The sequence below is a fragment of the Rhipicephalus microplus genome, chromosome X, assembly GCF_043290135.1.
Source record: "Rhipicephalus microplus isolate Deutch F79 chromosome X, USDA_Rmic, whole genome shotgun sequence".
Lineage (NCBI taxonomy): Eukaryota > Metazoa > Arthropoda > Arachnida > Ixodida > Ixodidae > Rhipicephalus > Rhipicephalus microplus.
This window is the reverse complement of record NC_134710.1, coordinates 241,397,915-241,423,641: the sequence shown is the minus strand read 5'-3', so window position 1 is coordinate 241,423,641 and position 25,727 is coordinate 241,397,915. Positions and strand designations below refer to the sequence as shown.

Sequence of the window (25,727 nt, the reverse complement as noted above, 5' to 3'; positions counted from 1 at the left end):
TTATTCTAATGACCCTATTCACGACAATAACTTCAAAATACAAGTGGTGTAAAATGATGCCACTTTCGCTTACGTCATGTTGGTTCTGCCTTCATTTATTGTAGTCACATGTTTCAAAATCTGAAGCTGTATGCTATATCAAATGGAAGCAAGGGGACCGCTGTTGTCGCAATTGCTTCTTGCGAATGTCTTTAGCAAGCAGAATATATAGCACATATGTAGGCTACCAGAACTATAAAGCTGAAAATTACGGCTAACACTACGCTAGATTGTGACAGGGTTAAGAAATCCACGGTGCTCTCTGCGTCCTACATACGTAACTGTGCTGACCCGTACATAAGGCTCTTAGTTTTGCGGATTCGCAAGAAATTGTGGAAGAGCTGAAGGGCCTCCTATTTTAGTACAAAATGCACATTGCGCTTATGTTTGGGACTCGTGTTCGGGTGCTGCGAAAATGCCAGCACTTGACGGTCCGCGTCATATTGTGGTCACTCTATAAATAATTACCCCATGCTTTACAGTGTACATACATAGGATGATGACGCATCATAGTGCCTGCCTTGCAGAGCGGCACAGGAGTTAGCACCGACTCAGAGCGGATGTAGAAAAGGAGGTTAAATTGAGTCCTGTGTGATCAGCTACACCATTTTTACATAAGTGTGGTGAAGAATTTATGCATAAAAGTAAACTTAAAATAACTTAGTCCATCCGTCCACCGGCCCACCCACCCGCCCACTCGTTCGTTTGACCGCCCGTCCACCCACCCACCCACCCACCCATCCATCCATCCATCCATCCATCCATCCATCCATCCATCCATCCATCCATCCATCCATCCATCCATCTATCCATCCATCCATCCATCCATCCATCCATCCATCCATCCATCCATCCATTCATCCATCCATCCATCCATCCATCCATCCATCCATCCATCCATCCATCCATCCATCCATCCATCCATCCATCCATTCGTCCGTCCATCTGTCCATCCATCATTTTTTTGCGTTCTCGGAGCCTTCTTCGTTGGCCTGAACTCCAACGCAGCGTGGAGTCACAGTGCCTGTGAGGCTGCTTATGAATGTCATGGAGGCACAAGATTTAGAGCTGAGTGCGCAAACATGATAAGCAGAGCCGAGATAGGAAGCGGATGTAGCCTAAAAGTTTTGCCTGTGCTCTTAAAAAATACTTTCTGCAGAAAAATGAACAGGTACACTAACACACACTTCGTTGTAATCTCCACTTCGTTATGTATAGATTATATGTCTAACAAAATCATACTTGACATGGTATACGTACCTTTATGTATTTGATGTATTGTATACATACAATCCGTTGTTTGCATGGAACAATGCTGCAAGATACTGCACATGACTTATCACAAATATGTTTCCTTCTTATATTTTGTTTCGATTTTTTTCTTGTATGATTGAAGTGTACTTATAAAATATCTGCTTTGTTAACACAATCTGTTCCTTTAAATGCATATTTATTTAGACCCCTTACTAGCCAGTGGCTATGGGTCTAACCAGTGTTGTGTATTTTCATGTAATAAGAGAACTTGAAATAAAATAAAATGAAAAAAAATGAAAAACGTGGTGACTTGCCAGGGGGGGGGGGGTTCGCCAACAATGTGGATACTTCAGGTATTGTGTGGACACTCATTTTGCAGATGAAAAACACTTTTCTTAGTGGAACAATAGCTTTATTAGGCTATACATGGATATAGAAAGTAAACACAAGCGCCCATACATACACACAAAGAGAGATAACTATAACGACTGTATACGAAAGAATACTAAGAAACGTTGCGCAGTCTTGTCTGGACAGACCTACAAAAATGAAAGAACCGACTCGTGAGGCACTGATACTACCCGCGCAAACACTTCAGAAAGAAAGAAATGACAATCTGTGCTAAGAGCGCACTGTCTACACTTTTGAAACAGCTGAGTACGTTGGGTAAAACACAAGAAAACCCATAAAAGCATTGCTTGTCTGCTGAAAACAAATTCTTCCAAGCAAATAACATAGTTAATATTCTCGCTCACAGATCATTTGCAATATACCAGCTATGCTTATAGTTCAAACCTTTCTTTACCACTCTACCAGTGAGCCTTGAGATGTGCCGACAATCTTCCGTTAAAGGGGTCCTGAAACACATAATCAAGTAACCATTGAATGAATTCACTAGAAGAGCTCATTACCCCATGAAGTTAATGCCGCCAAAATTTAAGAATCCGTCCAGTGCGAGTGGACTTACAAAGATTTATGGCATGCTGCAATTACATTCTATGTAATTCTATGAATGCATATGGAATCTCTGGCCATTCAAACTACTGCGCGTACGTTGAACAGAAATATTAGAACACTACCCACTGTGTACGCGCGATGTCTGCGACACGGGATGAAACGCGCAAAAGAAGAGCGCACTACGCCACTTGCGGTCACTGTGAACAAGGCTCCCGTGTGCGGAGCCTTGTTTTTAAGTTTTGTGTATTTCAGCTTGGTCGGCATTTTTGTTATTTTCACTAAAAACATTCTATATTCTCTCGTCCAGACGGAAGCGCTGGACGCTAAGCAGAGAGGGATGCCAGGGGCAAAGAAAAACGACACGCTCAACTCCTGACTTTGTGCACTTCTTTTTCTTTTTCTTCAAATGCACGACTTTTTCAGTGTGATCGCGTGCACATGCGTCGAAAAGTCACGGCCTCCCGCGACGATCTCTGTAACGACCGAGCGCACCATGTTAAAACCAGCGAATGGCTGATACATGGTCTTTTCACGAGTGATTTTCGAGCGTCTTCCGTGATTTGTCGAAAGCAGAGAAAGCAATGTTTAGCTGACTTTGATAGTTTATTGTGAGTTCCAGGCCACGTGCCTGGAAGTGTTGTCGGGAGCCTCTATTACCGATTGGTAGCGTTTTCGGACCATGCTCTAAAAGGGTTGTAGGGTCCCTTTAAACATTTTTTCTTGTAACACACCAACCCCGGTGATGGTCTGCAGCGTTGTTTTATATTTGAACATGTGCCAGTCGCAAAACTGTAAGGGGGACTTGTACAGCTAGAAAAGCTGTTGTTTTGATTAATTCATTAAAAACAGAGGGAATTAGTAAATGAACATATGGTCCAAGTCAGACGTTCAATGAGGAACAGAACAGGAAATAATGCCGTCAATACAACGTGGGACGTTAGATAAGTCTTGTAATTTTCAGAAAGCCTTTGCATTAGCTAAATGCTTAACAAAAGCACTGACGTGTATCCATCTGCTACACTGCAGGAACGATCGTCTCTCATGAGTCACTAGCAAGTGGCACTGTCAGTACGAAGTAAGCGAGCATGTTGATACTGTTCATTTGCATGGCATATATTCACAACGAGTGGCACATCAAGAATGAGACTACGTTGTGAACGGCTCTTTCTCTTCCAGCGAATGTGGTCGTACTTTGGAGCTGACAATGAAGTTCTGGGAGATTCACAGGAAACTACTTCAAAGCGCTTGCTGCCTCACAAATCTGAGTAACCGGGGCGGCTCAGCACTGCACTCTTCACACTTAATCGTCTGAATGCTTTACGTCGGAACCATTGAAATTGCTACAAAAGGCAGCTGTAGCTATACGTAACCTGTATAAGCTGTCAAATGTTCAGAATAGATAGAGAGGTTTTGCACTACGGCTTCATTATCTCTGAAATGTATCTGCTCGGTCCCCACTACGGCGGCGTCCTAGACGAATCGAGTGAATGACTTTAGCAATACGTAAGTGACAACTATAACGCCCCACCAAAACGTAGTAGTATTGCAAACACGCTCGAAATGCGGTGTATACAACAGTCACTCGAACATAGCACATTGTTCACACAAAATACCCCCTTGGGGGTCTTTAAGGGAAATAAACTGACTGACTGACTGACATGACACATATCCACAGCGATTAGCTTATGAAGAATATGAAACGCTTTCCTCATACTTGATACATGTACCGACAACGCCACCCTCAAGATTCTATAAGTATACATAGTGAAGTTTACACTTAGTCTATATGCGCAAGAACAGGAGTATATCTAAGGATGCAGTGCTTCACGGGGTGAGAAGACATCGCTTTCTGTTTTTTTTTCTCTTTGAAGCTGGTTCATCGCAGGAGGGGACTTTTTTCGACTACGCAGGTATTTAGGTTGAAAGCTCTACAACTTCAATTTTTCTCCCAGCTGCAAGAGTGATAACGCTTACGGCAAAATTACCACGTTAGTGAACGCTTCTGTGCAGAACAGTGAGCTGCAGAGGCGTCTAAAGCTTTTTAGCGAACTCTTCAGTAGATTCTCAAGAGAACTTGTTTGCGCATTGTGTACTCATAATTTTCATAGTGATGCAGCACTGTGAAATATCAAATAAGGTTTATTTTTTATGACAGCACACTGCACCTTTGCTCTTCCTACGTGAAGAGGAAAAAAATTTTTGAACCACATTTCTTATTTTTCTTTTTTGTTTATATCTATTTTGTGACACATTCGTGCTCTTGCAGCTCGGGTAATAAAGGACGTCAACTCATTGACAAAAACTTCCGCTACTTGCAAAACAACCGTACCTGTGTGCACTGTCAATGTGGAAGACGTAAACAGTTCTGGTAATTTTTTATGCTTTTTGGCTCTCTCTCATCTTGCTGGAGAATGAGAGCGTTCATAACGGCACTTCGGGCGACGCGCGCATCACGGTGTCCACTAGATGGAGGCGCACATTAGAAAGTAGTCCCGCCGTACGCACCACACGTCCGCTGGGTTGATCGGTGCCCTTCTGCTTGGCAGTTCTGGGCGCCGCAGGTGATTCACTGAAGCACTGCACCGAGTATTTCGCATCCCATCGCAGCCGGTGGAGCACAGTGTTCCGTCGTTCAATGGCGAGTTTTCAAACAGGAAAGAACAACGTATACCTAATCTATGTCACTAATGTTTCAGGATTTGCCCATGCTGCATATGCGCGCCATGTGCATATCCTTCCTCAAAACAATGACTTTTTCGGGTACAATGAACAATGTCTACACGAAAAAAAAATATCGTTTTATCTTTCGCCTTCAAAAATCTAGACGCTGACTACTCTGTTACATTCATTTTACAGCATCAAATCATTTATTTTGTCTTATAGGTTACTCCTGAAAGAAAAATTAGTGACTTCAGCAGCACGCAAGTAATCAATTATGTTTCAGCATAAAAGTCCATTCGTTTTCTTTTTTACGACGAATAGTTAGTGACGCAACCAGGGATGTGGGTAGATATTTTTTCGGGGCACGGGGGAAGAAGAACCTTTTTGATCTGATGTAGTGGTCGGGCATGCAGATGTGGTCGAGTGTCGATCCGTGCTCTGTATGTCATAATAAAAAAAGGGGGGGATGTGCACGGGCCGGGTATGCAACCCCCTTGCTACGCCATTGGACGCAGCACTCCTTTCATTCAGTCAGTGAAAACATCACTGCCACCCATGGGCTCTATCAAGATGCGCCATCACAAGATGATACGAATCTAGTCGTCTACTCCGAAGAGTGTTTTTGCACCGCCGCTCTGAAAAAATATGCAAATGCATTATACAAATGTTTTCACTTTGGTGTCCTAACGAAGACAGAATAAGTTGTGCTTAATGTGCTGGCGTTCACGATGCCGCGCCAGACGTCTTGACTTTTTGGAAACGAGTGAATCAAGGTCAGTCTAAGGCAAACAGTCCTACAAAGCCCTGAAATGGCGAGTTTAACAAGAGTAGACTTGCCTACATTACGTTGCTTGTTGGTTGTCCAGGGCCAAAAGTCATTCGGATAAAATGTTAAACAAAAAGAGCGGCGCTAAGACAGGCTCAGCTTTCAGCCAAAGTGAGGTCAAGTCCAACAGATCTATCGCACTCTCTCACACAAGACAAGGACAATGAACCGAATACAGTCACTTTTCGTTGAGCTCGACCAGGGTTAATGAAGAATACGGAAAATAGGAGAGCGACAGCAAGGGAAAGATAGAGAACAATGCGAAATCTCGCAGTGCTTAAATGGTACCGGTGACAACGAGATCGGTAACAACAGAGAATCGAAGATGATTTCTTTTTCACGGCCTCATAGGCAGCGTAACGCCCTGTGTGAGTACCGCCAACATATGTGTGATGAACCCACCCACTGCTGAATGGGAGAAAATTCGTCATTGAATTCCACGTTCTGGAAGTGTCTGTAGCCAAGGACGATACAAGGACGATCATGAGAGCTAGCTTCTGGCGGCTGATGACGAAACTATAGGTGCAACTGAGCCAGACTACCTACAGTTTTTTATCGGCCCACGAGAACGATTGGCCACGAAGTGATAGATTAATATGCGATCGCTGCAACGCGAGCGACCTCTGCGAGCGAACTTGACGAGACGAGCTCAGCGCGTGCTGCTTAGCCTGGTCACAGGCTCCGGTGAGCCGCGACGGGTGTGGCGAGCTGCCAGCGCCGGTGGTGCCTCCTGAGCCTCCTCTCATGGAAGGAGGACGTTGACGGGGCGAATGGCTGGCACCTGGGCACGGCGGCCGACCACCGGCCCTTGGCCACACACTGGATCATGGGACTACCGCGTAGCTGGAAGCCCTCAGGGCATTCGAACGACACCGTCTCGTTGATGCGGTAGAAGTAGTTCACTCTCGATAAAATACGTGCCCCATCGCGGACGCTTGGGTATTGGCACGCCGGAACACCTGCAAACAACGGAAGAATGATTTCCTTGAGAAAGTGCGACTGCCCCACATGCATATAGGCGTGCGCACGAAAGGCACACGTCCTGATCGCGTAATAAAGGGCGACAATTTAGTACCACACGTTTACTTTGTCCGACCTGTCCGATCAAAGTTTAAAGAGCAGAGTTACGACTATGCAGGCTTTGACAATAATGACGAACGAATGCCGATGTTGTTGCATTCCCAGAATTGTTTACAGTCGCACCTCCTCCACTTCAGCAAAGCAAGCGGCCTAAATGCTGGCCGTTGTGAGAAGCAAATCATCGCTTCGTTTTCAAAATTCTTTCATCGATAGTGAAGCACGTTGTATCTTGAGAGGACATACTGGGGAATTGGAGTTGATGCGACGACAGCTATAACACCTTACCTCTATAATAGGTAATTTCGCACATACCTCTATGCACACACACACACACACACACACACACACACACACACACACACACACATGCACGCACGCACGCACACGCACACACACACACACACACACACACGCACACACACACACACACACACACACACACCCTCTCTATCTCGCCGAGTTGCTGTTCTGCCCGTGATAAGGTAACTTGGAAAGCACAATATCCAGCGTGGGCATCACGAGATTTGAAAAACAGGCCGTTCTGGTAGGAGAATAAACGCGCAATAGCAGGATGGGCACCAAGTGCCTGATTTTCCCCTTGATGGAGACGAGCCCTTATAACTACAATCACTGCCAATACTATACTACAGGTGGCGCCAACAGCAGAAAACAAAGAAAGCCCACATTTTTTCCATGAAAACGTACGTATGCTGTTATACCACCTCCTGCCTCAGAAAAGTAACTGATGAATAAATAATGAGTAAATAATACATTTATGGTAATTTGCTTCTGATTTTATGTGTGAAGATTTCTTTGCCTCTTCACACTAGAAAAGTTGCTTATAACGTGTGTTCCAAACGGAGCGGCTCGCACGTCGAAAAATATTCAGTTCAGCTGTGCTGTGTATCGTTGCAGAGAACTCGTGTTCAAGTCACGAGCTCTCTGCTTGTGCAAGTCAACAAGTTATGTATAAACGTAAATTATATTCATGAAGCATTCGTCAACTAAAATGCTGTTGCAGTTACGTAGCGACTCGTAGCAGTCGGTCGTAAAACGTAAAGGTGCGGACATTTGAAGTCACAAATTGCTTGTGTACATAGTATTTGGGCACGTCCTTCCATTGCACAGCGAACCTTCATTAATAATGAAAACGCTGGGGCAATGATGGGGAATTCATAGACTGAAAGGTCAGGAGGTATTGAAGGAAGTCGAAAAGCGGAAGCGTAGCGAAATGCCAAATATGTTGCCGGAAATGTAGAAATATTTGGTTTTCTTACGCAAACATGTGAATACATCAGGCTGCCGCGTTCCAGGATTGCGGGCATTGATTATTGATATGGGGGACTTAACGTCCCAAAACCAACATATGATAATGAGATGCCATAATGAAGGGCTTCGGAAATTTCGACTACTTGGGGTTCTTTAACGTGCACCCAAGTCTGTGCACACGGGCCTACAGCATTCGCCTCCATTGAAATCAGCTGCCGCAGCCGGCATTCGATCCTACGACCTGCGGGTCAGCAGCCGAATATCTTAGCCACTAGACCTCCTCGGCGGGGCGTGATGATTGCGGGAATGCCGTAATCCTGGGGCCATGGCGAGGAACCATTATCAGGGTTGTTTATGTGTAGAACGGCTAACTTTGGTAACTATAGTGGTCAGTGTGAGGGAATGTAAATACTTTAGTACCACCCCAAAACATAGAAGTATGAAGAAATTCCGGGGGGTGTCGAACCCCCTCAACTCCCCACCTGTTACGGCCCTTCATACTGTTGCTCACGCGAAATACAACTGCTAAAAATGGCACCCCCTGTTACAACCTTGTCTTAACGAATGAAATAACGGTACATGTAATTGCAGAGACGATCACTGAATTACAGAGACCAAGTAAAAATAAACAAGCAATTACATAACTACCAAAAATGTATTTGCTTCCAAATAAATAATAACACGAAATAGATTTTGTACATATCTGGCATGAATATCCACAAAATCGTATACGGCCACGCGTGCTTCTTTTTCTGTTATTGCAATAACAATTATATGGACATTCTCGGCTGAATTTTGCCGCCGGCGTCGGTGAGCACCGTCATTCGCCATATATGTATACATATGTATATATATGGAAACGCAAGAAAGAACAATAATTCAGAAAAAGACTCCGGCACGTGGCATCGAACGTCCGACCTCTTGCTTGCGAGTGCGTGGCGTTAGCCACTGAACCACGAAGGAACACCTCCTTCATCGTTGAAACGGCAAGCCATTTATACCTACCACTTATCGCTGGCAATGCCAATCTCGGGGGAACAATTGTGTTTTAAGCATTACCAGCGAAATGGCGCAAAGAACGCGCGTCACCAATTCGTCAGGACGCGGCGACGCGCGCTCATGCGTTCATATCGCACGCGTATTTTCCCCGCTGAGGAGGAGGATGGTGGTGGTGGGGAAGACGCACACACGCGCGCGCGCTTATCTCGCGGCATGGAGAATTGCACCCCTTGGGCTTTCACTGGAACCATTTTTTGTAGTTGGCCTCCGCGGTGGTCTAGTGGCTAAAGTACTCGGTTATGAACTCGCTGGTCATGGGATCAAATCCTAGCTGTGGCGGTTGAATTTTCAATGGAGAAGAAAATCCTGTAGGCCCATGTGCTCAGTTTCGGGTGCACGCTAAAGAACCTTATAAGTTGTCTAAATTTCCGGAAACCTATTACGGCATCTCTCATAATCATATGATGCTTTTGGGACGTTAATTTTTATATAGACCACTACTAGAATGTGCCTCAGTCATGTGGAGTCCTCATCAAGACAACCTGAGAACAAAATCAGAAAAAGCTCAACGATGTGCCATCCGCTTCTTATGCACGAATTACCGCCGGTTAGATTCTGTCACGCAGATGTTGGAGTCCTGCGAACTAGAATCACTTGAGACACGAAGACAAAAGAACCGGTTGAAAGCTCCTTTCAGGGTGCTGCAAGGACAACTAAAAAATTAACAAAGATTTGTACTTAAAAGTGCCAGGGAAACAAAGCAGTCGGGTTTATCACGACTGTATTTTAGTATCGTACTTTTGTCGGAGCGATGTGTTTTGTCATTCTTTTTTTTCAGCTGCGATTGAGCAATGGAATGCGTTGCCAGACATTGTAGTAAATGCAAGCGATCTTTGCCAATACGAAAAATTGTTGGACATGCATTTGAGTGATGGAGCTGTCAGATGATAAGCCTGCATGTTTCCTTGGTTTGAGTTTCTTTGTTTTCTTTGCCCCAGCTTTGTTTAAGGCTTGTAATGCGTAGCCAGGCGTTGCTGTAAACGTAGGCAGTGTTTGCCGATTTGATAAAGTGTTACACATGTATTAACGATTGCGCTACCACCTGACAGATGTATTTTGGTTGGTTTGTATTTGGTTGTACCTTCCCTGTAAGAGCCCTCAAGAGAGAGCTGACAGTATTATGAAACAAATAAATAAACATATCAATCAAATCAAGTCTGTTGTACTTACCGGGCGCACGAGTCTCTGTGTAAAGGGCACGCTTTCAGACAGTGACGTATGAACTGAGACACTCATTCGCGTTAATCTGTACCTGTGAGTACGTTTCGCGCGTCATTTTTGCGTGAGCAACGCGGGGGCACGTTTTGATCTGCTTGCCATTTTTAGCATGACAATGAATTTTGTTGCTATCGCATTAATTGCTTCGCCTTTGCGGCGAACTTGTAACTTTATTAAATGTAATCGACCCGTTACACAGGTAACCACTGCCTTAATCAGGCTGCGTCGAAGTTTCCAGGAGCATTTTGGACTATTTTAGATTCTTTTGATAAGCTTGTGTGTACAACGCCAACAGTACAGCTTATTCAGGAACTAACGAAACTACGAACGATAATAAGGCAGGAACCTTCGATGCCATATTCATACAGATGCTGGCACACTTTACCGCGGACCAGAAAACGGTCGTGCACTGATCGCCACTATCAGTGTAGTACAGCATGTATTGCTTGTTCTGTGACTTTAGTTTCCTGGGCGCAATTTCACCCATTAAATTCGTCTTTACCAGCCCGACTGCCACATACGTCGTCATCACAACCACGAGGCACCAATGGTTTTTATCAAGGATAGGCACCGATGGTTCGCTCACACTTGTAGATCGCTGTCGTCCATTGTGCAACTATACTGAACTCATCATCAAGAGCTTTGCTAAAGCCATAATAACTGTATACACTGCGCTACTGAAGTTTATATGAGCTTTGCGGCAAACCTTACTATTTCAGCATCATTAGAAAGAGACCACTCCCACTTGTCTCATGTCATATAATCAGAATTGTGATACGCATAATATGCGGGTATTCACCAATTTATGTATAGGTTTTATTAGTGGTGTCTTTGCGATTTCTTTATTATATATACGATCGTGAAGACTTTCCGTGATTCATTCATCTATTTTTTATTTATATTTGAAGATTCATGAATGATGGGCTTGATTTTGTTATCCAAGTTTCTCGTACAGTCGCAGCTATGAACGACGCCAGCATAATAGAAATTGTGGCTACCAACGCCAGCATTTACAAAAATGCTCCTATAGTAGCACAGTCTGTGAGAGCACATACCAGCCGACAGCGATGATGAAAAGATTAGCGAACAGCTCATATGATTGAAATGCTTCGCGAATTCGGCTCCAGAAGTGGAGCGGTAATACAAACCGGCGCCTGTATCCTCTGCGCCGCTTGGCGTCATCTTTTGTGGGCGCGACCAGGTTGCAACTGTTCGGAATACTTATAAGGGGTGATGTCATGTTTCTGAGCCTGAAATGAATGACTTATGCACACCTGAGGCATAAACAGCCGTGTGTGCCAACAAACTCAACTCTTTACCGAATTAATATGTGCGACGTCGAACGCGTTAGGGCATTAGCATGCTACCAGGGAGCCAAATATTTGATCGTTACAGGATTTTCACTGGTTGCGTGTAATATCGCCATTCAACGCAGCCACCCGGCTCTGACCAATCGTTGAGCAACGCCTACAAAAGGTGGTTCGTGAACCGATGACGTTCTTTCGCAAAACGTTCTCTGCTGACGAAACGCCATCGATATAGCCTCGCGGACGGCCAGCACCTCTATCAAGTGCACAAAACGACCGCTGACTGGAGGGCGATAATCTGTGTGGCGTGTTTGGCTTTGACGAAGATGGGTGATGATTGCCGTGACACCGAGTGCGGAACGTCCATTTAGGACGAACTTATGTGGTGGGACGTGTGGCGCAATTTATTGGTTGGGTTGACTGACTCAATAGCCTTAACCCTATACGGCTGTCTGTAGGCCACTTTGCTTGAAAAGTGCACCTGGATCTTCGCAGACCGGGCAGCAGGGCACAACATAATACAGCAACCAGAACTCTAGTGATAAGTTTCTAGTCTCAGCGACAAAATGGCACAACGGCCAGATTGCCTGTCGTGGCGACGTTCCACTTTCTCAGAATCGTATACCATGTGCAGCCTGTAGTTTGTCAATGCCGTGAGCAATATCGTCACTCCTGCTTAGTTTTGCTGAGACTCACGTACCAGCATTTCTGTAGGAGGACAGTATAATGCAGTGGACGTTTAAATGTGTCTTACTGTTTAGTTGCTGGAACCAGTTCAATCTACCCAGGCGGTGGTTATTAGTAAACAGAAGAATAATTTGAATACTCGTCTGTACAGTTTATGAGTGCTCATGGCACACAACCCTCTTCACATGTTGCGTCATGCGAGGGAGAGGTGAAGCTCCATCAAATAGAAATGTATTTTGTCTGCCCTATACGTTATTCCTTTGTAGACAGTGACCTAATCTACTTGATTCACTTTCCCTCGACTCCAGGCTTGCATCAAGAATATGAGCTTTCTGCGCGTCTTATAGCATATATACCTGTACACGTTAGAACAAAAAGTAACGGATCACAGTTACAATTACTCGAACAACCTAATTGATTGCAGCTGTCAGCTAGTGCCGCAAGAAAGTAACTAAGGAATTACTAAAAGGTAGTGAAATAGTTATGTTACTTTTCTACAAAGTGTAGTGGGGAATTCGCAAGGCACTGACTAGTGGGACCATCCCTGAGTGCGAAGCGCGAGCGTGCGCACGAGCTGTAGACGCTGGGCTGTACCGGCTGCCTGCCTACTACCTGGCATCGCTACTAAACTCCCTTGCAAAGTGGTGGAAGTATGCTGGGTACGCAAACCTGGCACTTCGAAGCCGGAAGCTGCCCACTGCATCAGCAATGCCTGATCAGACGACCGCGCAAGGCACCACCCTGCAAAGCACGGCCCAATATCAACTGGTCATCGTACCTACCACCTTGCGCCAACGGGATCCCCCCTTCTTCAGCGGCACCGAGGACCAAGATGTGGAAGACTGGTTGCAGCTGTTCGAAAAAGTGAGCGCCGCCAACAAGTGGGACGACCTCTCGAAATTGAAGTATGTCCCATTTTATCTTAAAGACGTCGCCAGCCTGTGGTTCACGAACCACCGTAATGAATTTACCACTTGGGCCGCTTTTAAGACCACCCTTGCAGCTGTGTTCGATCGCCCCGCAGTAAGCAAGCTGCGTGCTGAACAGCGTCTACGCGGACAAGCACAAAGACAGGGCGAAAGCTTCACAAGCTATATTGAAGATGTCATTGATTTATGCCAGCGCTTCAACCCTGAGATGACCGAACAAGACAAGATTAGGCATATCTTGAAAGGAATAGACGATGATGTCTTTCAAATGTTGCTGGCAAAGGGCCCAAGTACCGTATCCGAACTTGTGACCTTGTGCCAGAGCTTGGAAGAGATTCGGAAACAACGTGCATCAGTTCGGAGGTCGACGATGGCAGACGACTCTCTCGCTGCCCTGGCCGTCGGTGGTGACAGCACCCTGCTGGAGCAGATAAAAGACAATGTACGCGAAGAGGTCGCACGACAGCTTTCGTGTCTTTCGTATCTGCCGACCACCGAAGCACCAACGAACCGCATAACGCCGACAATCAGACAGGCTATTCAGGAGCAGGTCTCCGAGGCGTTGCGATTACCTACGTCTGCCTCTCCACCAACACTTGTTGCCGCGCCACTGACTTATGCGGCCGTCGCGGCAATGCCTCCACGTTGTATGCCACTGTATACGCCACAACCTGTGCGACCTTCCACCGCGCAGTTTCCACCTACACAGCATCATGGCGGAAATCCTTGGCGCACTGCTGACAAACGGCCCATATGTTACTTTTGCGGAATTCCAGGTCACGTTGCACGTCTATGTCGTCGGCGCTTCGCTGTTAATGCACGAAGATACGCTGACTACTCGTTTCGGCCTCCATACCACGCGCCTCACGTGCCACCTGAAGTTAACGAACGCGATGCGCAAGCTGCTTCCAGCACCCGAACCTCCGCTTCTCGACGTTCTACTTTCCACTCGCCTTCCCCTTCAACAAGTCGTCGTTCTGTATCGCCTATGCGTCGACGACCCAGCTCCATTGAGACGGAAAACTAACTGCCGCCAATGAGGGTGGCGATTTGGGCTTGTTGGTATGGTTGCATGATGATGGATGGTAGCGCAGACAACGAACACGGACAAGAGAAGGCACATAGACACAACACAGCGCGAAAGTTAGCGCTGTGTTGTGTCTAACTGCCGCCGCTCCGGAGGCACGAGCTGCGTCGTCGTCTAATCGTTTAAGTCCTCACCTGTCTCCCGCCAATCTTATTGATGTAATCGTCGAAGGTGTACGAACACTTGCACTCATCGATACCGGTGCCGCGATATCTGTGATTAGTCAAAGAATCTGCCGCTCTCTTCGTCAAGTGACGATGCTTTCTCCCGTGGTTCCTCTTAGCACTGCGAGCGCCCAACAAATTGAGCCCGTCACGGGATGTACAGCAAAAGTGGTTATTCGTGACGTGTTGTACATCAGTGAATTTCACGTGTTGGCTTTATGTTCCAACGATGTCATCCTAGGATGCGATTTCTTATTACGTCATCACGCCGTCGTGGACTGCGCTCGGGCCGAAGTGGAGCTGTTACCATTTCGTGATGTGCCTTCTGTTGATGCGGCCGTATCTAGTGTGGCTAACCTTGTCGTCGCGACGGACATAGACCTTCCTCCTTTCAGCGCCCAGTTTGTCCCTGCCTGCTGCGCTTCACTTTCTGACGCTACCGTCCTATTCACACCATTTGACATCTTCGGTAGCCACCACCACACATCGCTACCATTCGCCGTTCTTGAGCTTTGTCAAGACACTACCGGAATATTTATTTCCAATCCCAGCTCGTGCCCCGTCAGTTTGCACTGCAACGAGACACTCGGCCACATTCAGCTTATCGATGAAGGTACTATCGTGCCTGCCAATTTCTTCGACACCAAGCCGAATATGGAGCTGAACGCGTTGGTTCCTCACTTTGCCTCGAACATTATGTCGTCCGATGCGTTTCTCTGTTCCATTGACAGCCATCTCGCCCTGGCTCAACGAGAGCAGCTTGTTACCTTGTTGCACGAATTCAGGCGTTCGTTTGACTTTCCCCAAGCGGTGCTAGGAAAAACGAACACCGTTGTGCACACAATTGACACAGGGAAGAGTACTCCTTTGCGCCAGCACCCCTATCGTGTGTCCCCGGCGGAGCGTCGCGTAATTGCAGAACAAGTAGACGACATGCTACAGCGTGGAGTCATCAAGCCATTTGTAGTCCTTGGTCTTCACCAGTTGTAGTCGTCAAAAAAAAAAGGAAGGTTCGGTCTGGTTCTGCGTAGACTACAGGCGCCTAAACAACATAACGAGGAAAGATGTTTACCCTCTTCCCCGCATAGACGACACTCTCGATTGTCTCCAAGGTGCAGAATTATTTTCCTCGCTTGACCTTCGCTCAGGTTATTGGCAGGTCCCAATGTCTGAGTCTGATCGTCCAAAAACAACGTTCATCACACCGGATGGTCTCTATGAATTCACCGTAATGCCATTCGGACTCTGCGATGCACCCGCCACATTCGAGCGAATGATGGACAGCATTTTACGCGGTCTCAAATGGAACATATTCTTGTGCTATCTTGATGACGTTTTGGTCTTTTGCCCCGGTTTCACTTCACATCTCAATCGTCTGCGCAAGATTCTACAGTGTCTTACAAACGCCAGGATTCAGCTTAAACTGAAGAAATGTCACTTTGGGGCTAAACAACTCACCATAATTGGTCATGTCGTCTCGAAAGCCGGCATCCTTCCCGACCCTGACAAGCTTCGTGCTGTTGCCGAATTGCCTAAGCTGACTACAGTTAAAGAACTACGAAGCTTTGTGGGCCTGTGCTCCTATTTTTGTCGGTTTGTCCGGAACTTTGCTTCTATCATCGCTCCGCTCACGAAACTTCTTGCCAGACCTGCAGATCTTTCGAATCGGACAGCAGCCTGTGACGAATCCTTCGCAACACTGCGCCAACTCTTTACCTCAGCACACGTACTGCGTCATTACGACCCTGCTGCGCCGACTAAAGTACACACGGATGCAAGTGGTGTCGGTCTTGATGCAGTACTCGCACAACGCAAACCAGGTTTTACGGAGTAAGTGGTCGCCTATGCCAGTCGCTCTCTCACTAAGGCAGAAGCCAACTATTCAGTTACGGAAAAATAGTGCCTGGCAATTGTGTGGGTGTTAAACAAGTTTCGCCCCTATTTGTATGGTCAAACTTTTGATGTGGTAACTGACCATCACGCACTCTGTTGGTTGGCTTCACTGAAAGATCCTTCTGGTCGCCTCGGACGTTGGACACTACGCCTCCAGGAATTCGACATACGCGTCGTCTACCGATCGGGGCGAAAGCACTCTGACGCAGATGCGCTTTCACCATCACCCTTGAAATCTGATGATACGGAAATATGAGCCCTTGACCTTCCCCTCTCTGCCGTCAGCGTCACAGACATGCCATCCGAACAGCGGAAGGACCCTTGGATTGTCTCGCTCTTGAATATGCTTTCTGACGCATCGACTTCCGGTTACCCGCGTGCTCTTCGCCGCCAAGCAACGCATTTCACCATACGGGATGGCCTGCTATACCGTCGCAACTACCAAGTGGTGGGTCGTAAATTGCTGCTAGTCATACCCAGCCATATGCGGTCTGATATCTGTACACGCACACGCTGGTGCGCTAAAGACGTATGAACGGATCCGCCAACGTTACTACTGGCGGGGTATGTACACGTTTGTACGCAAACACATTCGCTCATGTTCCCTGTGTCAGCAGCGCAAGACTTTTCCTCATTCACCCGGTCAACTGCAGCCATTACCATGTCCTGCTCGCCCATTTGATCGTATTTGGATTGACCTTTACGGCCCACTACTGTGCTATGTTGGTGGTAATCGATGGGTGATTGTGCCTGCCGACCATCTAACAAGGTACGCTGAAACAGCAGCGCTACTTAGGCTGGTGCTCGTGACGTTGCAACCTTCATCTTGCATCGGTTTGTTCTTCGTCATGGTGCACCACGGGAGCTCCTGAGTGACAGTGGCCGCGTATTTTTGTCCGAAGTTCTGCAGCAGCTCTTACGTTCATGCCGTACGGTACACCGCATATCAACAGCCTACCATCCTCAGACGAACGGCCTAACGGAACGTTTTGATAGAACCCTCGGAGACATGCTCGCTATGTATATTAATTCCGACCACTCCAATTGGGACGTTGTTCTTCATTTCGTGACTTACGTCTACAATACGGCGATTCAATCAACAACAGGCTTTACTCCATTTTTTCTTTTATATGGTCGTGACCCATGCAGCACACTCAACACAATTCTGCCATGCAATCCTGATGCCTCCGAGTTCAGCCCAGTTTCTGATATGGCCGAACATGCCGAAGAGTGTCGTCAGCTTGCACGGTCCTTCACAGCCGATTATCAAGCCCTCCAAAAAAATCGCCCCGACCGTGATCTTGTTCAGGACACTTTCCCCGTCGGTTCTATCGTGTGGCTCCGACTGCCTTTCCACTCTCCTGGACTGACTCCCAAGTTTGCACCGAAGTATACTGGCCCTTACCGCGTCATACAGCACCCTTTTTCTGTCACCTATGTGATTGAACCGCTCAAGTCGTCTACGTACAAGCGTCGCCTTGGTCGTGAGATGGTCCACGTCAGTCGCCTCAAGCCCTGCTATGACCCTCCTGTTCTTTCATTACCTCGAGTCGCCAGGATGGCTCGTCTTCGTCACCGGGGTATTGTAGTGGGGAATTCGCAAGGCACTGACTAGTGGGACCATCCATGAGTGCGAAGCGCGAGCGTGTGCACGAGCTATAGACGCTGGGCTGCCCGAACATTTGTGTATGTACCGGCTGTCGGCCTACTACCTGGCGTCGCTATCAAACTCCCTTGCAAAAGTTATATTTTCATCGTACCAACACTGTAACTAAAACGTTCGGCTATTTTCAGCACCCTCTGGAGATATCCGCACATTGTTCACCTTCGCTGCCCGTTGCTTTTAGAAAGTTCTTGTAGGCAATTCTTCCTGTTTTTTTTTCTTCTTCGTGATTGTATTGATGAAGATAAAGCCGGCAGATGCCACCCATTAATTTTGTTGCAATTAATGTCATGCGAAGCAGCCAGCGCATAACAAGCTACGCCGATTTTCTTTGCTTTGAGTGAAGAGATACGAGGTGGATGGATGCTTTTGTGTAAATTGAGAAGTTATGCGCCTACCGTGCGTTTACCACTCACGCCTTGTACACTGGCGTGTAAAGGGCATCTAACGGCCCGAGATTACGTCGGCAATCACGCTTGAGTAGAGACGTCAACTTTATAGCCACGAAATGCGCGCTAGGGTTTAATGACTGCATATATGTAGTCAAGTGCAACAATGGAGTATAGCTTACTCAGTCGTATGCACACGTGTGTAATGTTTATCGCATTGATGTAAAATTGGATATCAAGCTCTGCAACGACATTTGGCATTGTCCTCGCATGACACGTATACAGGGTCTTTTTTTTTCAAAGTAGTTTGAACTATATACTGGCTTGGTTCTGTGGTAGAATACTTGTCTGCTATATGCAGAATGGGTTCTAGTCCGGCTCGATTCGTGATTTTTAATCCTTGCTTCCGTCAGAATATTTCACTCATCGACAATCACGACACGTGTTCCTTTTTGTGATACGGGCTCTCCCTAACGCTGACGCATCAAGATTTTCAAAGACGGGGTCGATATAGATTATCAAGCACCTTTGACGCCTATACCGCATACCACGGACAGCAGTATGCCAGTGATATGCGCCGCATGAGACTTGGGGAAAGGATTTCATGAGTTACGTAACAGGAAGATCACGTTATTGATGCCATGACCAGCAAATTGCCTTCTTCATACGGTGGTGTTCTCCTGTGTCAGTTATAGTATGTATCAAGTAATGAGGGCTGCGGGACAGCGCCATTACGTAGGCGGGCTAAATAAGTAAATAGAGAGAAATGGTCAAAATTTCTTTGGTTCACTAAAAAAAATGGATCGTATTTCATAAAACTGACACTGAAACTCGATTTAAGAGTGTTTGGCGCTTTACTTATTTACGGCTTGTAAAATGTGCCCCCATAATGACCACTGGAAATACCTATCGAGCCATAGTAGCGTCAATTTTAATGGTAGACCAATATCTGGTGGATTGTTAAGACGAGGAAACTAAAACAGATCACACGGTTTTTCGCCTGTTCAAAATCGCGTGGCTGCTCATAGCACGACCACGAGCTTTCTATTTTATACTTTTTGCAGGGTTTCTCCAACACGCACCTGTATTCGATCGGCCCAAACACACAACTTCGTTTGCCATCCGGGATCCTATAATGCGCTGAAACTTTACTGTGTCGCATGAGGTTGGGCGTGGCATTTACGAATTCGTACTCTCGTCTCCTTGGAATGGCGAGCACTTCGACATGCAATATCTGCGCCTGCGAGGAAACGCTTGAGCACATTCTATGTCATTGCCCAGCATACCAGACCGAACGACGTATTACGGGAGCCAAGCTCTGTCAGCTGGATTCACGGCCGCTTACAGAAGAGAAGATCCTGGGATCTTGGCCGACGGCTTCCCATACGCGCAAAGCCACGAAAGCCTTCTTGTACTTTTTAAGGACCACCAAACTTCACGACCGCTTGTGAAAGAACTGTGCGAGGCCGTGCTGTGTAGTCTCGAGCTGACTATTTATGCTTCTCTTTCTTACTCCTCTTCTTTTCTGTCTTTTTCCGTTCTATTATTCTCCTTTTCCCCCACCCCAAGTGTAGGGTAGCCAACCGAGCCAAGCTTGGTTAACCTCCCTGCCTTTCCTCTCTATTTATTTCTCTCTCTCTCTCTCTTGCCTAATTCCCGTGTTCAAGGCTTAGTCTCCAACTACACGCTCTTGTTCTGTGATACAAAGTAACGAACTAATACTAATGAATCACTCTATACAGCTACAAAGTCGAGCATAAATGCTGCATCAGAACCACTGAAGGCAAAACATCAGATGAAATTAGGAGCAACAATCGCATTGTGGCAAGCAGTGTAGCTCAAGATACCAATGCTTGTTTCCCTGGGCCCAGGAGTGTCGTTCAACGGATAGATGGAGGGAAAGTTTTGGTGTTACGTCTGTGTCATCAGGCGATATGTGATTACTTATGTGGACAGGCATTTTATCGGGCCACGGAATGGCTATTTGACATGGCTGCAAAGGAGGGCCAGTTCCGTATACAGGGTAATATTAAACTGTCTTCTACTGGAGAGACATCGACCAAACAAGTGCACCAAACCAAGAATAGCAGTTATATAGAGATTTATTTTCATAAAATGATTGTTATATAGTATCTCAAGCATTTCTTGTACCAGGATGTTCAGGCACACTTTGTCGGTTCACTGCGTTCTTTTGTAGAAAACAGAGCCAGCAATCAGCACACCTACGGGATCCGGTACTTGTCTTTCTGAAGTTTTTTTGAGACAGCAATTTTATGGACATTCTCCAGGGGCTTCTGTCGTCGCTGTAATGTCTCGTATAAATTACAAATTGATAAGATCGAAGCATCATATGTACCACCGGCGGGTAAAAGCGCCTTCGTGAGCGGGGGCGCCGAACATGGCTGACGCAGAAATTAAACGAGCCGGCCTATATCTCCGTCACTCGGAGGGTGCATGCGATAACATTTCTCCACTTGCGAGGTCTGCCGTCGAAATGCCGCTCAGTTAGAGAGAAAACGCCCTACCCACCTTGAAGGAGCATGAAATGAAGCGAGGAGAGGGGGGGTTTAGTCGTTTGAGCAAAACTGTAAACTGAACAAAATGGCGCGATTGCTGGGGCGTGCATTATGTCGGCTGGCGGATGGCTCGTACACCCATCTATACGTGCTGCTGACTGGTCGAGTTGGTGCATGATAAAATTATATTGCTTTAGCTCAGCTCAGTTTGCGTTTACAACGCGAAGAGACAGTGAAATCCACTTATGTACTAGCAGCGGCCCTATTCTCAAATACCACTATATGGTATAGTTATGCGAGATGCGTACGATTAACTTTAATTTTATTGAAAATGCTTCCTCGCTTTGTATAAGGTTTGATTGCAGAGCACAGGGTTATGTACAATACCATGACGAACGAACGAACGAACGCGCACACACACGCACACACGCACACGCACACAAGCGCGCTTATGCTCGGGTGCCCCCACCGACACACTGAGGGAAGGAGAGAAAGATACAGATAGAGGAAGAAAGAGATTGAAGAAAGTTACCCCAAGAAAGTCACCCGCAGGTCGCGGGATTGAATCCCGGCTGTAGCGGCTGCATTTACGATGGAGGCAGAAATGCTGTAAGCCCGTGTGCTCAGACTTGAGTGCACGTTAAAGAACCCCAGGTGCTCGAAATTTCCGGAGAACTCTACTACGGCATCTCTTATAATTATATGGTGGTTTTGGGACGTTAAACCCCACATATCAATCAATCATGCACGTGGCTAAAGAAGAGCAAAAATGACCAAGTAAGGAATGAAGAGCTCAAAGCAAAGATTGCGAATGTGGTGGAATCGTACACTCGGGGACGGTGCCACTCCAGTGGTCGTTGTCCAGGCACTCGAGCACAGCAGCGCCGAGCATCATGTGGTCCGGCCGGCAGGCGAACTGCACTTGTTGACCACCGCGGTACTGTGACCCATGCTCACTTTCCACGTAGCCGTTCTCTGGAGCAGGCATTGCCGAACACACCACCTCTGCTCACCACCGGCCGGAATGCGAGAGATAGGAAAGAGCGTTCTTGCATCAGCCAGAGCACGAGTATGTTGCTTAAAAGTGAGGAAAAATTAAATAGAATAATTTATTCCTCTCTTCATAAACACAAACGACAGCGGAACGCAAGGAAAAAGATCCGTAGCGTCGAAAAATATAAGAAGAATTTCCAACGCGCGCCAAAATGAAAGCAACAGGGGTAAAAAATACATACAGTGCAAATCAATGCAAACACGAAAAGAAAATAGGTAACAATAATGTATTTGATTACCATCGTAGAATTCAAGCAGAAAAAAATAACGTACATACAAGAAACAAACATGATATCATCCAAATATTGGACGAAACTCAGAGAAAGTAACCTTATATGTACAGCGCTGGGCCTTTATTGAAATGTTTAACGCTTGTTTAATGTTTAACCAGGCTTTCAAGTAAGCGGCAGTGCGAAGACACAAGAGCAATGAAACAAAGTAGATGCCACGCGTCTTTGTGCCGACATTTTCTAACAAGTGCGATAATGGTCCAACCAGCCCAAATCCAAGTACTGCTCGAGTGTAAGTGATACACTGTATGCGGGCACACGACTATTAAAGTTCAGCAGTGTCAGAATGCCTACATTATTTTCTCGTCATACATCCTTGTTTACGTGGGTCATGTTGAAAGCGTAAAGGTTTGACCCTTTAACCATGCTAAGCTGAGAATATTTTGCTGTATGGGCACGCTGTGGTATGTTAGCACCAACCCTATCACACGTTACTGAGCAAGAATCTTCAATATATTATGCTTCGTACTTGTGCCCTAGACAGTGTGACAACATTTAGGTATTGAAATTTTAAATACGTTGTAGATCACAACTCGATCTTTGCTTGTAGAATATATATCTGCGAAGACATAGCATACCGTTTTCTTTGCCGAATTTTCACCGTATGCTGTTGATATGCGCATCCCAATCAAGTGGTTTCAATATGAGTACCGTGGAAAAAAAACACAAAGCTTTTCTTCTCAAGCACTCATTGCGACTGAATTTACACGTTTGCGAATAATGTGAGGAGTTAGACTTAGCTGGCGCAATTAAGAAATTAAATGTCAAGGTATTTTTTTGAATACAGGCGTGCACAGTTTACTTTTTGAATTGCGTGATGTCAAAAAAGGCGTGTTCTGACGAACGGCCGCTAGGAATTGCATGAAGGCAACAATTTTTTTTTGTATACGCTCGGACGCTCATTTATTAACGAATTAGTTACCTGAACCTGTCCTCTTCAGGCAGGTACCGAAACGTGACAGATCTTTTATCGACGACCCGGACGTTTCTATTTCTCGGTCATGCGAGCAAGCAGCTGCCTCGTGGTTTCCGCTCTGAGACAATGTTTTCACCACTGAAGTACACACCTTCACAGCGCGGCAGTGATCCCGACCACTGGCCAGTGTCGAGGCACTCCACGGACGCCTGTCCCCGCAGTGCGTAGCCCAAGGGACATGAAAAGTGCGCCCGAGAGCCGACCGCCCGCTGCTCGGCCTTCACCACGACGAGGCCATCAGAGGCACCGGTGATGTCGTGGCACTCGGCCACTGCAGTGTAGCAAAAGAATCTTGAGACTTTGCCGGCGCTAGAAACGTCACACTGGACAGGAAACACGCGAAAGTGCGCAAGCATGGCTACGGGGAAAATTTATGTGCGTGGAAGCTGCTGAGAGCTATAGCATGAAATAGTTTATGCTCTTAACGAAGCGAAATTTCATGACTAGCTGAATAAGCTTATTTTCTTCTATGGATCTAAATTCACCGGGAAAAACACTAAAAACAAAAGATACAACCGTAACTATGCATATCTTCAACAAAATGTTACTGATCGGCAAGCCGGCAGCTATTGTGACGAGTTGTCACGTATATAGGGTGCAGGTTCGATACCCGGTCACTGTGGGCGCATTTTGATGGGAGGGAAACGCGAAGAACACGCGTGTTTTTATAGCTATAGGTGCACGTTAACGAAGCCCAGGCGGTATAAATGAATCCGAAGTCGTGCCTACGGCGTGCCTCAGTCCTAACTTGGTTTCGGCACGTGACACCCCTGCACTTAATATTACTGTCACGTATACGCTCACCGCTTTTGTTGAGATGAAGGCGGCGCAAGTGTCTTGTATGCCATTCCTATGTAATCACTACTACGTAAAGAGCTGGGACAGTTGTCTTAAGAATTGTACTTATAGGCTTTCGAGGCTACTCTCACGAAATTCCTCGCTATTACGGAAAGCCTATGCATTGAGGCCCATCACAATATTCTTATAGAATATAGATATGCATGAACGCGGGTAGTATGGAGGTGGGAATAACAAGTACAAGCATGCGCGCTGACCTTGGCAGATGGGAGGAGGCGCTGACCAGTTCCCTGAAGGCAGGCACATGGCCTGCTGGCTGCCGCGTAGCCGCTGGCCCTCATCGCACGAGAAGACCACCTTGGTGCCCATCCGCGTCGTCGCGGTGCTGACCGACAACCCGCTCACGCTCGGCAGTGGACGACAGTGCACCGCTGAAAAGGGCACCGTAAGACAACGATTTTATATACTGCCAGTATCTCGTATATTCATCATGCAACAATATTACGCACTTTCCGCCTCGATGCTACTGACACCCCGCTTCTATGAAAACGAAGCGCAAAAAATGACACAAATTTGTAGACCTGCTGTTTACCCACCGCGGTGGGTCAGTGCACGTGGCGTTTTGCTACTTAGCGTGAGATCACCGCTTACATTCTCGCTTATGACGACCGAATTCTGATGGGATGAGAGAGCAATGATTTACCGAGCAGTGGGTGCGCATTTTAAAGCCTTTGATGAACAAAAATAATCGGGAGATCTCAAACATGCAGCATCTCCGCACGTTGCGTTTAAATGCACAAATGACTCGTAAGGCGTTTACTTAAAGTGGATTTGAAATTTGCAAGCCTTCATTCATGGCCGTATTTTTATCATGCTGCAAGGTGTGAAAAGGCTGCGCGCAAACTTCTGAACTACCACGCCTCCTTACAGCGAGTGTTCAAAGTTAGGCTTCGGAGTTTTCTTAAAATTCAGCACTGAAAAAAGATAAAAAGCATTTTTTGAGGTAACCTATGTATTCGTATCCAGGGGGACACAATGTGAGACAATAATTATGGCTGTCAGTGTCCAAATTGCCTATTTTTATTAATTAATATTTGAATGACTGAAAACGCCGTGATAGCGTTTGTTCGAAACGCTGTTCGTTTGGAACGCTCGAAGCGCTGTTCGATAGCGTTTGTTCGAAACGCTGTGAAAACAGTGATAGCACATGCCGGTGCAGCCAGGCCGGAAAAACAGAACACAAATAAACAAACCCAATGCATGGTTCGCGGCAATACCCTTCCCCCTCTAAGAGTGCATCGACCCGATGCTAACATAAGGGACAGTCCAAACAAATTAAAATAAATGTTCGTCATCATCCGTAGAAAGGTTTTAAGCGAACCACATGGACGACTTCGGGCCGCGTGCGTCGTCATGATGTACGGGAGTCACCATCGAGGATCACTTCGTACGTTAGTTCGCCAACACGTCGTAGAATCCGGTATGGTCCGAAATAGTGCCGTAGAAGTTTCTCACTGAGTCCACGTCGTCGAATGGGAGTCCAAACCCACACACGATCTCCAGAATGGTACTCGGCGTCTCGGCGTCGGAGATTGTAGCGTCCGGCATCCAC

The 25,727-nt window shown here is 46.5% G+C and overlaps 1 protein-coding gene across 2 annotated transcripts in view; it reads right to left on the bottom strand.

Moving 5' to 3' along the window:
* Positions 1-1,683: 1,683 nt before the first annotated feature.
* Positions 1,684-25,727, bottom strand: part of LOC119187743 (Hig-anchoring scaffold protein) — a 632,807-nt gene continuing 608,763 nt past the window's right edge. For both annotated transcript variants that reach the window (XM_075878863.1, XM_075878864.1), the window contains 4 exons: positions 24,373-24,546; positions 23,409-23,588; positions 21,827-22,003; positions 1,684-6,696 (listed from right to left, as the gene is read on the bottom strand). In XM_075878863.1, coding sequence (XP_075734978.1) covers positions 6,410-6,696; positions 21,827-22,003; positions 23,409-23,588; positions 24,373-24,546 — 818 coding nt within the window. In that variant the 3' untranslated portion in view covers positions 1,684-6,409. The remainder of the gene's footprint in view (positions 6,697-21,826; positions 22,004-23,408; positions 23,589-24,372; positions 24,547-25,727) is intronic.